Below are 12882 nucleotides of genomic sequence, written 5' to 3' on the forward strand. Positions count from 1 at the left end.
CGTCGGGGGTAGAAGCTGCTGCCTGGACAGCCAATCATCCTGAATAACAGCCGGCGGCCCGAATTCCTTCGAATGCGGCAGCCGACACGGCGAGACCGATGACTTGCCATTGAGCATCTTTTTTGTGGTTGAGTAGCAAGGACTCCCAGGATGCTGTACATCTATCTCGCTAATTAAAACTAGGACATGACCCCACCATGTGGACTAAGTCCGTTGTACGGTTATAGTGCTCACATCGACGGCGAGAGATTTTGGGATGCCATTTGCTTTGCAGCTGCGCGTTCATACATACCGCAGTTTGCAGCTTCCTCCACAACTTCCTCGCTTTTGGTAAGGTTGTTTTCTGCTCTCGGTTAAGTCATACGTCCCAGCTTATAATGGTTGAAAATTTTCGGAAAAAGTTCACAGTTTGTCGTCGGACTATAGGGGTTCCTCGCCTAAGGGAGTTGTTGATGGCAGTGCTGGGTCCCGAAAAGTGAGACCTCAGGCCAGCGCGTGGGCCTTCTCGTTCACTCGCATGCCCTTACGAGACAGTGTCCATATTAGAGAAACCTGCTTCGTCGGAGGCGTCCCGACGGATAATGTGCGCACAGTTGCGGCTGAGATACTGCCCGCATAAAAATTTCTGATCGCCCATCCCGAGTCACTAACAATAACTCACATTCTCTTAGTCAAAGCCAGCGCAGTAGCTACTTCTTCCGCCTTCGTTGCTCTCAAATGCCTTCCGCTGCAGCACGAGGCAGGACCTCTATTTTCGAACGTAATTGCGACTGCGTATTCTTTGCCGTCCTCGTATATTCGGTCGCGTCCGTGCGCATGGCGTCCTGCATGCCTTGCAGGCTTTCCTGCTTAGCCTCAGCCCTTCTCCTGCCCTTGTGATGCACCGGGTGCATGTTCTTGGGCAACGAGGTAATTCCCAGCCGGTGCCTGACTCGCGGTGGGATCCTTCCTGTAAGCTTCGAACGTAGAATAATTTGTTTTAAATCGCAAGCGACTTACGGGTCCGTAAAGATAATGGGGGTTAATAGACAGTTTTAGCATATCGTTACCGTGTTTGTGTTACCGTTTACCGTGTTACCGGAAGCCGCTGGCGACGGTGAAGCCTGTGCCGGTAAGTTACCGTTCGCGGTAACTCTTCCACTGCGCAGTTGACTCCCGCAAACACGGTAAACGGTAACGCAAACACAGAAATGATATGCTAAAACTCTCTAATATTGCGTATAATTTTTTTTGGGGGGAGCACTCTTTTCGAGACGGTTTTTGTCAATCGTAGCGCAACACACTATGATTATTGTCCATTGGACATATCCAAAACTGCTCCATTCTTCACAATGAACACTTTATCATTTGACGCTGAATACAAAATTACTAGCCTCGACGCCGTGCTGAAGCTTCATAGGGATAGCGCAATAGAGAGCCCTGTTTCGTTTAATTTATTACTGCTTGTGCACCGAACACTCTGCCCAGGAGAAATGCGAAAAATACAACGATATTTCTTTTACTACTCACGGCATGCCTTTCATTTGGGTAAACCTTGCAGTGGGCACACACGACGTCGTGAACATTTGTTATCTCTGGCTTTCTTCGCGGCGCACCCCTTTTCTTACTTTCCCGCAGCTTTTTTACGTACTTCGCAAACAGTTTTTTCGGTAGACTTAAAGTACTCCAATTCTTATTTTTTTTTAGTTTCGCATGCTGAGGTAAGGTTTCACACGCGTAAAGTTTTTCTGTTCTAATTTTCACTGTCAGCCTTTCATAGTTCCCTAAATCACAAGCAGCCCTTTCCAACTCGATAGGAATCGATAGCCTCCCTTTTCTATCTTTTCAAGAAATACTTTCTCAGCTATTTTTCACCTCTGTTCCCGATATTCCTTTCCTTTTTGTTCCGTTTTTCTCCTCCTTTTTTGCGTTCGATACTCGCTGCTATCACCAAAAGTGTTCGGTCAGGGAAGTCTTCGTAGTTGGCGATTCAACTTCCCGCTTCATGGCTGCAAAATATTTTACCTCCAGTAACGACAAAAGAATAATTAAAATCATGAACCACCTCCTCCTGTTGTCACTGGTGCCACGGCAGCCGAAAGGCGCCGACGCTGCCATGCACAAATACCAAACGGCTTGTTCTGGTGAGAAATTGTGTAGGGAACAGTAACTAAAGAGCAGGAAATCAAGGGGAGAAGGAAAAATGGGAGAAAAAAAATGTGTTAGCCGACGCGTTGCTGTCTCCTTCGTCGGCGCCGTCACCGGGTGCCCAAGGCGTGGACACGGAATCGATTGGCGTTAGGTGCTGACACTGGTATGTAGGAGCAAGCGTGCGAATCTGCGCACTCACAAACATTCCTGGCGGCTTCGTGACTTCTTGGCAGGTGGAATTCGCGAGCTTCGGCTTCATCATAGAGATGATCGCGCGGGTGGTGAAAGTTAGTACCAGCTAGCCAGGACATTCCGTGCTTTATTTGGGGAAGAACTTCCAAGGCTGAGCCGGAATTCCTGTTCAAAAGCATAGTCCCCTAAAGTGCGTTCGGACGCGTGTCTGAGTGAAGTCTGAGGTAGGATGTCGGCAAAATTGATTGATTGATCGTGGTATTTAACGCGCCGAAGCTACACCCGGGCTATGACGCACGTGGGGGGCTCCAGATTAATTTTACCAGCTGGGGAACTTTGACCTGCGCCGATATCTCGACACAGGAGAGTTTTCTCTTTTCGTCCCTATCTGTAAAGCAGCCACAGTAGCCGCGATCGACCCCTCGTCATTGGGCTCAGCACAATGCCTTAGCCACTAAGCCACCGCGGCGGGTGGGGCGGAAAAATGAAAGTGGTCTACGCTTAACAATGCAAAGTGGAGGAGAACAAGGAAGAAAATTTGTGGAGAGGCGTGAACGAAGAGAAGCGATTAATTCAGTGCGGCTTGAAGTGAAACAAAGCGTAGATAAAATGCGCTTTTTTTCAAAGCGACAGGATCGTTGCGCTACCCACTAATAATAGAGTTTTAGCATAGCGGGTAGCGTCCGCTAACGCTTCGGTGGTGGGTACCCGGACTCGACAGGGCACTTGTGGATTAGTTCCGCGGGCCGGCCCTCGCCATTCCCGCGCGTTCGTTCCGCTGAGGGGCAACCTCCTCGCACTCCCCGCCTGCGCCGGCGAAGTCGGGTCCTGGTAACCCGCCGCCGTAGCGTGAGCTTCCGCTAGCCGCTATGCTAAAAGCAGAGAATTTTAGCATAGCAGATACCATCCGCTAACGCTACGGCGGCGGGTAGCGGGGCCCGACTGGGCAGGTGCAAATTCGTTACGGTTGGGTGGATTAGTTCCGCGGGCCTGGCCTTTGCCATGCCCACGTATTCGCTCCGCGGAGGGGCGACCTTTTCGCCCTGCCCGGGCGCGCCTGCGCAGTCGGGTCCCGGTAACCCGCTGTCGTAGCGTGAGCCTCCGCTAGCCGCTATGCTAAACTTCTATAGTATCTGGCGTGCGGGCGATATTGCCTAAAACCGTGTGCACGGGGCGTGCGTCATTTGCAACATTACAGACATTTTGCAGTTTGTCTTCAAAAATGTTCACGTTCTGCTTACATACTCCCGCACCCATTTCGGTCATACTACATTTCAATGTGGTCAGATGTAAAGGGTTCTTTTTTTCTGTGATCTTAATTTCCTCAGTATTTACTGCAGTGACCGTCAAAACTCTAAATGTAGTGCTAAATGCCCGTTACCTCTCTAACGCCAGGTGCGAAGTTGTGCGTCTGTGCTCAGGCACCAAAGCTCTCAGCTCTTCAAGAGGTCGCACGTCCAACATTCGCATTCCTCTAAAGTTTTCCAACTGCCATTTCTGCGGCTATCTACACGGGAACACTACTAGTTTGAAGTTTTAATCCCTTGCCCTCATTTTTCAGGGCCACTGCACGCATAAAAACCATTACGACGATACTTAATTATGTAAATATTGCGGGGTTTATAGAAACAATCCAGAAAAAATTAGTAAGTAAAAGTTGCCCCTAATTTGACAGGCATAGCTTTAAGCAAGACACCTTGCCGTCTGTTCTCCTCAGCAAGAGCAGTCGTGAAAAAACTGCTGAGTGCACAAGGATCTTGAACGTGTGCTTCGTTAGCCAGACGAGACGATCGCATTGCTTGCACCTTTGCTGAGCACTGTCTAGACGGCAACGCCTGCGCTGCGTCAGCTCCACAAGTGTGATGACATCCATCCAGCCTTCCCAGTTCTCGAGACAGTAAAGAGTAGAAAACTCCCTTTAATGCGTTTGTCGGGAACATTCGACCGGCCGCAGAGGCATGAAAGATTTCTTGCCAAGATGGAAATGGTGGCATGCATTAAATCTCTCATACGAAGACAAAATAGCCCCCGGCCCTGGCTCGTTACGTAATATGTCAGCCCGTCAGATCCGTTCACAATAAGATTGCTGCGAAACAACCGCCAAGTTGAGGCAACACTTGAGCAAAGCCGTAGTTCTGGACGTTCTATGGGCGCCCAGAATTAGTCAGCTGTATATTTTTTCTGACTGAAATTACCCTCGCCAGATATTAAAGTATTAGCTTACCAAACTTTTGTGAGACCCAAACTCGAGTATGCCTGTTCAATTTGGCACTTCTGGCAATCATATCTTACTAACGATCTAGAAAAAATCCAAAACCGCGCAGCCCGTTTTATTTGCTCCCAGTACTCTAACGATATCAGCGTCACCGCACTAAAAGAATCATTGAACCTGCCGTCACTTGAATCTCGTCGAATAGTTTGTCAGCTCTGCCTTATCCACGTTTTTTTCTATCGCCCACAATCACGGCATGCCCTCTTACAACCATCACACAGAACTTAATCCCACATTAACCACAGCCACCCTATAGCACCAATCAACGGCCGCACCTCAGCCATGAACAACCCTTTTTTCCCCAATAGAATAACACTATGGAACAACCTGCCTGATAACATATTCACGTGCGGCAACCGCCAAACATTCCGAAATAAACTTAACAGTAACATGCCACAATCTGAGTGAATGCAGCAAAAATATGCCCTTGTAGATTACTTTTTGGAGCCCTGTTTTTTTTGCCTTCATGTCTATTGCAACACTTTTTGTGCCACTCTGTTTTTCTTTTTTTAATTTTTTCTGCTGTTTGTGTTCATGGTTGAGCAGAAAATCATGCCTTGTACGCCCCCCCCCCCCTCTTTTTTAATGCCTTCGGGCGTTTAAGTTGGAAATAAATGAAATTACCATTTCCTTTTTTCTATCCGCTTTTGCACAATATATGCCATGTTATTAGTTGGAAAGCTGCCTTACATGACCTTGTGCCTGATTTGAAATTTATTAAATCAACACTGCTTTAATTCCATTTCGTTCTGGCGGCATAACTAGGCTACTTGCTGAAAGTCTGTAACCAGTGTTTTTGTGTTTTTGTCAGCGTGTGGGAGTACGGACGTGCCAGAAGTTTCATATGCGCATGTGCAAGTTAGGTGGTGATATCACGTAGAACCTTCTAATTCAACAAACAAACAAACAAACAAACAAACAAACAAACAAACAAACAAACAAACAAACAAACAAACAAACAAACAAACAAACAAACAAACAAACAAACAAACAAACAAACAAACAAACAAACAAACAAACAAACAAACAAACAAACAAACAAACAAACAAACAAACAAACAAACAAACAAACAAACAAACAAACAAACAAACAAACAAACAAACAAACAAACAAACAAACAAACAAACAAACAAACAAACAAACAAACAAACAAACAAACAAACAAACAAACAAACAAACAAACAAACAAACAAACAAACAAACAAACAAACAAACAAACAAACAAACAAACAAACAAACAAAAACAATTTTTTGCTTCATTTGTCCGAGGACCATATCAGACAGTGCCCACTATAAACCCCACTTTGCCGTGAAGGCAATGTCGTACCAGTCTGGGTGGCTTAATGGCTAACACCTCACGCAAATGATCGTAGGGTCACCAGAAAACTGTTTTAATGCGCAAGCATTATTTGCTGAGGACTCCAGCGTGAATAGTGCAATGTCTTAAACCTGCACAAAATGCCCAATTGGTATTGTTAAGACATGTAATTGTTACAACGAAGTAAATGCGGATTATTGTAAGAAAACAGTGAAAAACAAAAAGGGACATTAGGAAATTGAAAGAACAATCGTCCATTAGGCCAATAGCCAAGTCTGTCAACCAGCACTCGTCGCAACAAAACAAAAGATACAAAAATAATTTACTCAAGTGGTAGCTACAAGATTGCAAAAGTCCGCCTGACCCAGTGCTGTTAGCGAAATAAATAAATAAATAAATAAATAAATAAATAAATAAATAAATAAATAAATAAATAAATAAATAAATAAAACAGCATTGAACATAAAAAGAAAGACAACACTTAAAGTGATTCCAGGGAATCACAATCTTATATCTAATGTAGCGCCCTTGTGCGATAACAAAAAACAGAGAAAAATGCACCGTATGGGTTGTCAGGTTCCTTCAATACCCCCAAGGAAACGAAAGGTTGGGAAAACTCAGAAGCCACGTTAAAGATACTTGTGTTTTAGTAGACAACTCTCAAACATTCTGTAGCTTTTTTCCTCGTGGAGACGATCAAAAATCACCCATGTGTCAATATTTCAGTGCATGTTATTGAGCCCAGCCAGTGTAAGCTAATCCCTAGCCCTCAATTTGTACCTTATAACCTGAAATCATGTTGAGAGTAGTAGAGTTTCAATTTAATGTTTGTGGTTTAGACTAAAATTGTCTACTGCCAAAACAGCGAATTCGGAAAGACGTCGGTGGTTTTGCCGAAACAAGCTACTGCGAATGACTTGCGTAAATTTTCTCAAGGTGCCCCGCCATATATTCTTAATTTTTGCTACAACGCAACAGTTCCCTCAGCTGCCTCCTTTATGAAATTTTCTTCCTTCATTTTACCACAACTTTGGCCCCTTCGCTCACTCTACCTCTTGTCACCATATTTCTCAATTCCAAGTGACAAAGAAACGAAATCCAGCTGTCATTGGGCAAACTTGTCTCACTGTTGCGGGATTCGATCTCTTTTAATCTGGCAATCGCGAGACTGCAGTTTGTTCAATGATAGCTGGATTTTGTTTCTTTCGGTCACGTCGATCGCTATATCCGAAATTTTTTCCGGTTTATTATCTATGTATTCACTCTCCCTCGATGTCGATTGCAGGTGAACACGGTGTTTTTGATAAACATCATCCGCATCCTCCTTACCAAGCTACAGTCAAACACCTCCATAGAGACCATGCAACTCAGGTAAGAAGAAAGCACACGCATGTAAATCTGTATAAATGTGTAAGCGAACTGAAGGTTCCTTATTAAGATGTTGTTATAACAGTAGTGTGCGGAGTGATTTTAATGACGCCTATCAGTGAACTGGTTTCCCCAGTACGCTCCTACGACGGTTCTGTTCAGCCTTCTAAACAGTATATATTACTGCTTTCCCGCGTTGTATCGTTTTGCGTGCCTTGTGTGTATATTTAGTTTTGCTCTTCTCTCCTCGCAGAAAGGTATCCAAGGCGACCGCCCTCTTGTTTCCCCTCTTGGGTATCCCTCACCTCTTCTTCTGCATCAATCCTCGAGACGACGCCCACTTCGAGAACGCTTATGTAATCTGCAACGCGCTGCTCCAGTCATCGCAGGTACTTGTGCTAGGTGCACTCACATCACTAAACGCGGTAGCGTTTATCGAGCTAGTAATCGATCTTCTGACGTCAGCTCTGACGTCACACTACGAAGTCCCATATGTCTTGACTTAGCGGACTATTAGCAGGTAGAACTTGTACAACCTGGTAGTGATCAAACAAAACTGTGTTGATTTTCACGCGATGAATAGCCGAAAATCGGAATTTTTAAGTCCGAAATAGCATGAAAATACATTTCAAAACAGTGTGACGTCGTAACGGGGACGGCGATTGGTGTGGTGTCTGCGAACGGCATAGACGCAAAAGAATAAATTACCCGGACTAAAGTGCACAACTCGGCCAAGTAAAACTCCGAAGAGCACCCTTCTGCATCCCTTTAAGCCTCCGGCGGGAATTTCAAGCTATCCGCACAGATAAAAGAATGCTGGCTGCGGCCATTTTGGCCCCGACAACGTGCTCTAGCAGTTCTAACGGTGCTGACAGTGGCCATTGCGAATGATTCGTTGAGGTCTCATACGGGTTTAACTTTCTTCATCAATCAGGATCATCCAACTGAGAAGACAAGACAACGACGTCAAAGGCAAACAGGTCTCTGGCTGACGGCCGACTTTGATGCTTTTCGCAGAAACTTATTTCCAATTCAGCGTGTTGTAGCTGCTACACGGAGGGTCACAGAGGCTTCTCTCGGCCGGACACGCTGCTTTTTTGTACGAAATGAGACCCCACAGCGGCATTAAACTCCTCATTTGAATATCGGAATGACACTGGTTTCCTAATAAGACAAATATTGGTTACGCAGTCAAATGTCTTACAGAAATGGATGAAGACTCAAGTTTACAAGAAACATGCATCAGTGCTATTTTTTTTCGGCAAAAACAGCTTTTTTTCCTGTCTATTGCTTGCTAAAACTGAAGGCCGCTCGTCGAGAGCGAGCAGTAACCTCCTAGTCATTAAGTTCTTGCTTTTTACAGAGGTAACGCTCGGAATCGAGCAGCCTTGCGAATATTAGTTATCGTTTTTTTCGTTATTTTACTCAACTTTTTTGTTGGCACCATTCAAAGGCATAGAAAATGCAGTCCCATTATAACCAAATACGAGGTTTAAATCAGCCGAAAAACGGGCCTTTTTCGCGCAAGGGATGTCAATGCTTCATAACGACATGTTACTTTTTTTCAAGAAGAAGGCAACACAGACAAACGAATCACAAATTAAGCGCGGATACAGGCTGCTTGTTCGTCCATATAATTCTCGGCCCAGGCCTACTGGCTCACTGAAATGTTGTGAGAGGCGTGAAGGCAACTAAAAAAAAGCTTTGAGCCCTAATTCATGAGCTTGATATTCAATCACTTATTAATCTGATGTTTCGATACTCATAGTAATACAGTTAACGATTACGTTTGTACTGGATGTCCAGGCTCAAATCCCATGTTTTTGAGAAGCAGCTTGAGTACATGTTCACGCTAGAAGCGAAAAACAGGCGGCCCACTGTGCACGGGGGGTTTATCCCGAGAATTAGGCCGCTAAGCACGGACGCACCCGTAATCACACCGCGCAAGTTCAGGGAAGTTTCCGACGTGTGGCCTAAAACGCTATAACCTAAGTAAATCGAGGGCCGGGATGCTGAAGCTGCCCTTTGCGGAGCTTGCTTATCTCGGCCTAGCTGTGCTCGTGGCTGTCGACAAAAAGCTTGGCCCAGTGTTTATACAAGCAAGCCCGAGCGTGGTGAACTGCTTACACATCAAGCTCCTACATGCAAAGCTAAGATTACACTGGGGAGAAAGCAGGAAACACGGGAAGAGCGAAGTTCCCGATAAGAATGGAGAACTCCCCGTGAGTTTTCACTTGGTTTTTTTTTTTGTTCTGCATTATCGGAGCCCTCACAACGCTTCTTCTAAGCTGAACATCTTTTTGTTTGGAATAACTTTTGAGTTATGTGACACTTATCGGATCGTTTCGTGGCGCCTGGAGCTTTTCAATATAGTTGGTTCGTGGATCGAGGAATAATAGCGCATAATACTCTACAGAACAAAAAAAAATACAGGGGTGAAGAAGAAAAGAGATTCCAGCGCTCGCACCAGTGACCTCTCCTGTTTTTCGCATTCTATGAGCTCTTTGGCTTTTACCTCCTGTTTTTGGGCTCTGTTTTAGGGGCGAAGCCCCTCAGGGGATCGGGCTGTCGGCGTCTTCTGTCATCTCGTATAGTCCCGGTACAAAAACACGGGGCACTCGTTCTCCAATGCCTCGCGCTAGAACGTAATGCGTACTAAAATAGCACACCGGGACACTCGTTTTCCAACGCTTCGCACTACAACGTTTCCTCTCCGTCAGCAAAAACGCGTACTAAAGGAACACACCGGGACATTCATTTTCCAACACCCCACGTTAGAACGCTTCGTGCTTCAAAGACGCAAGAGTTCTACAGCAAAGCTGTGTACCTCTACGCCGTAGCGGTTTCATCTCCGTGGACAAAAGCGCCAAGGCGCCGAGAATACACATATACACTGCATGCTTCGCCCCTCCCCAGGTTTCACGTTAGTGGAGATGGCCGAGGATTTTTTTTTTAACAAATGTGAAGCTAGTTTCCGTCCGGGGTAGGCTTCGTTTGCCACGTCTTCAACACAGCACCACAAGTGCGACTCTTCGAAGAACCGCGTGTCGAAAGTTCTGTCCTACGGATTTCGTGTATTTTTAAGGCTAGGATGGCGCGGTGTGCAAGGCCTGGTATGACAGTTGAGCGGTTACGTCTTAAGTTCGTGGTAGAAAGTGCCGGAGTTCGATTCCTGGGCGCTTATGGGTTTTCTTGTTTTTGCAGTTTCGATCAAAATATCCTTGACTTGAGATAGTATTTAGTATTCGGTTGTTTTTTATGATCGGTTCTGTTGATTGGATGGCGTTATAGTATGTTAGATTATTTCATATTAGGTCAAATGAGGCCGGGTTGAGGTGGTTAGGCTGCATTAAGTAATGCTTGATGTTTGAGAGCGTGACCTAAATGTCGAAGCTGCTGCAGGGGATCGTTGACTCCACATGACCCGGCTGCGGATAGTCGCACGGCCGAGTAAGATGCCGCCGTGCTTCGAGAAGCTCGACGTGCGAAGTATCCGCTAGAGACGATAAGTCGCGCTTGCAGAGTGCCGCACAAAAATGTCCACCGCAAGGACGAGCTCACTCTGGCCTTGCTCAACATAAGGTCATTGAAATTCCATGCCACCGACGTCAACCAAGAAACCACAATGATACTGAAACTCAATTGTGTGTCCGTCAAGGATCCCCTACAACATCTTCGTCATTCAAGACTTCCGCGTGTGTACAAGATTCCCTGAATTTTTTCGGCTTGCAACAATACCACTAATATTAAAAGCTGGGCACCATAATATTTACTGGCAATTTAAAAAAAATGCCTTCAATCGGAGTCGTCGTCATTGTTTATACAGTAAAAGTTACAAACCAAATCTTTAATTTTTTCTTGCTACTGTTTGGCTTCTTGACATGATTAAACGAAATTTTAAACAAGGACCACAGCACAGCGAGCTGCCGCCGATAGCTTACACGTGCATTTGCGAAGTCTCAAGGAGCTCTTCTAAGTCCCATTAGTCATTCATTACGGTGTGAAAGGAGCCGTCGCAGTAAAAGTACCACAAACGACAAAAATCGGGGCGAGGATATAAGTCGGCCGTGGTTGTCGGCATCCCCAAACTAATCGCGTTTACTTGAGCGAACTCCAATTGCAACAGACAAATTAGGGCGGATAAAATAAAGATATTTTTTTTTCTTTTTGTATGCCCCACTTTATTTTTGTTCGTATCCCTTTGAGGATTTCAACAACCTGTGAAATTAATTGTAATACTGGAAATCAAGGACTCCCGGTCGACCGAGAAACAATTATGCGATGCGGGTAATTAGACGCTCCGCAGTGGCGGGTAACCATTTACTTATCAACTTGCAGTTACGATGAATGGAAGATCCGAATTTCTTTGAGGATGTTGACCCGGCCTCTTTAAAGGTTAATTATGGTTGATGAGGAACCCTGCATAGGCATCATCACTGCCATTCACGAAGAAATATCAAAGACAAGAGTTCAAATCACCAACGGTAAAAGAAAGCTTAATGAAAAGGTCATTTCATGCTTCAGCGACGTTATGGGCTTCAATGTGAAAATTCTAAGCTTGTGAAAAGGAACTTATCGGGAATAAACTGAGACCTGATTAATCAATTCATGAGACGAAGCTTGCGTTGCTTCTAAAATATTGAGTTCTCCGATGATTCTAAACTCGATACCAAGGGAATGCACTATATACTGAACAAATACTCTCTGTAAAAGTGTTCAATTCGTGCGGCGAGAATAGGCAAAATTGTAAATACCACTACAGCATATTAAAGCCACTTTCGGAATCTACTTTGATATAAACATACCTTGAGATTTTTCAGCACGCTTCAGCACGTTTCCAATACTCATGTAGGCAGCGCATTTGTTTTTCGCCTTCTCACAAGGAATCGAAGGGAAATAGCTATAATGACTCGTCTTACATAGCCAGCATTATAACTGACTGCCCCGCTTACTCCAGATATTATTACCGGTATTTAATTTTGAACTGCAAACAGATGAAAACCGTTCCATTACCGTCTCCTCTTAATGCGATGAGGCTGTGGCGCAAAAAAATAAAAAGAAGCACACTTCGAGAAAGAAGGTACGAGTCCAAGCCTGGCGCTAGATTAACAACGTTCGAAAGGCGAATATAGATATTTCGGTCTCCGAAATTCAGACTTTGAAATTATCAAGGAATTACCGACATAGTAAAAACTACAGCTTGGTCGGAACAATAGTACTTTCTGTAGCAGACAAAACTTCAGTCCTGGATGCAGATAGGTTGACCACCTACGCTCTCTAATCTTTTAAGTGAGACACTTTTGTTTTCCGTTTGAGCCACAACTAAGACTGCTGTGCCCCGCGATTCCGCGCATTCGTTTCTCCTTCGAGAAATGTTTTCCTTCTTGCTATCTGCCGACCGTGTTTCAGCAGTCAAAGTGCCCTTATGCTTCGCCGTGCTTTCTGTTTCACGCAGGGCTTGTCCGTGTCGGTCCTCTATTGCTTCGTCAATTCGGAGGTAAGTGGTGCGGTTGTCACGCTTACATTTTTGCTTTTGACCCCTCCTCTCGCGTCATGTTAGATACCATTCGTGCTTTTTGTTGCAAGCACAAAACCTTTATT

The 12882-nt window shown here is 45.0% G+C and overlaps 1 protein-coding gene across 1 annotated transcript in view; it reads left to right on the top strand.

Moving 5' to 3' along the window:
• The window catches only part of LOC144169957 (corticotropin-releasing factor receptor 1-like), a 172844-nt gene that overhangs the window by 150463 nt on the left and 9499 nt on the right, over nt 1-12882 (top strand). The window contains exons 8-10 of the mRNA XM_077699420.1: nt 7199-7284; nt 7535-7670; nt 12737-12778. Coding sequence (XP_077555546.1) covers nt 7199-7284; nt 7535-7670; nt 12737-12778 — 264 coding nt within the window. The remainder of the gene's footprint in view (nt 1-7198; nt 7285-7534; nt 7671-12736; nt 12779-12882) is intronic.

This window comes from Haemaphysalis longicornis, unplaced genomic scaffold, assembly GCF_048455015.1.
Source record: "Haemaphysalis longicornis isolate Haplotype H1 unplaced genomic scaffold, Haemaphysalis longicornis Haplotype H1 scaffold_2, whole genome shotgun sequence".
In the NCBI taxonomy this organism is placed as follows: Eukaryota; Metazoa; Arthropoda; class Arachnida; order Ixodida; family Ixodidae; genus Haemaphysalis; species Haemaphysalis longicornis.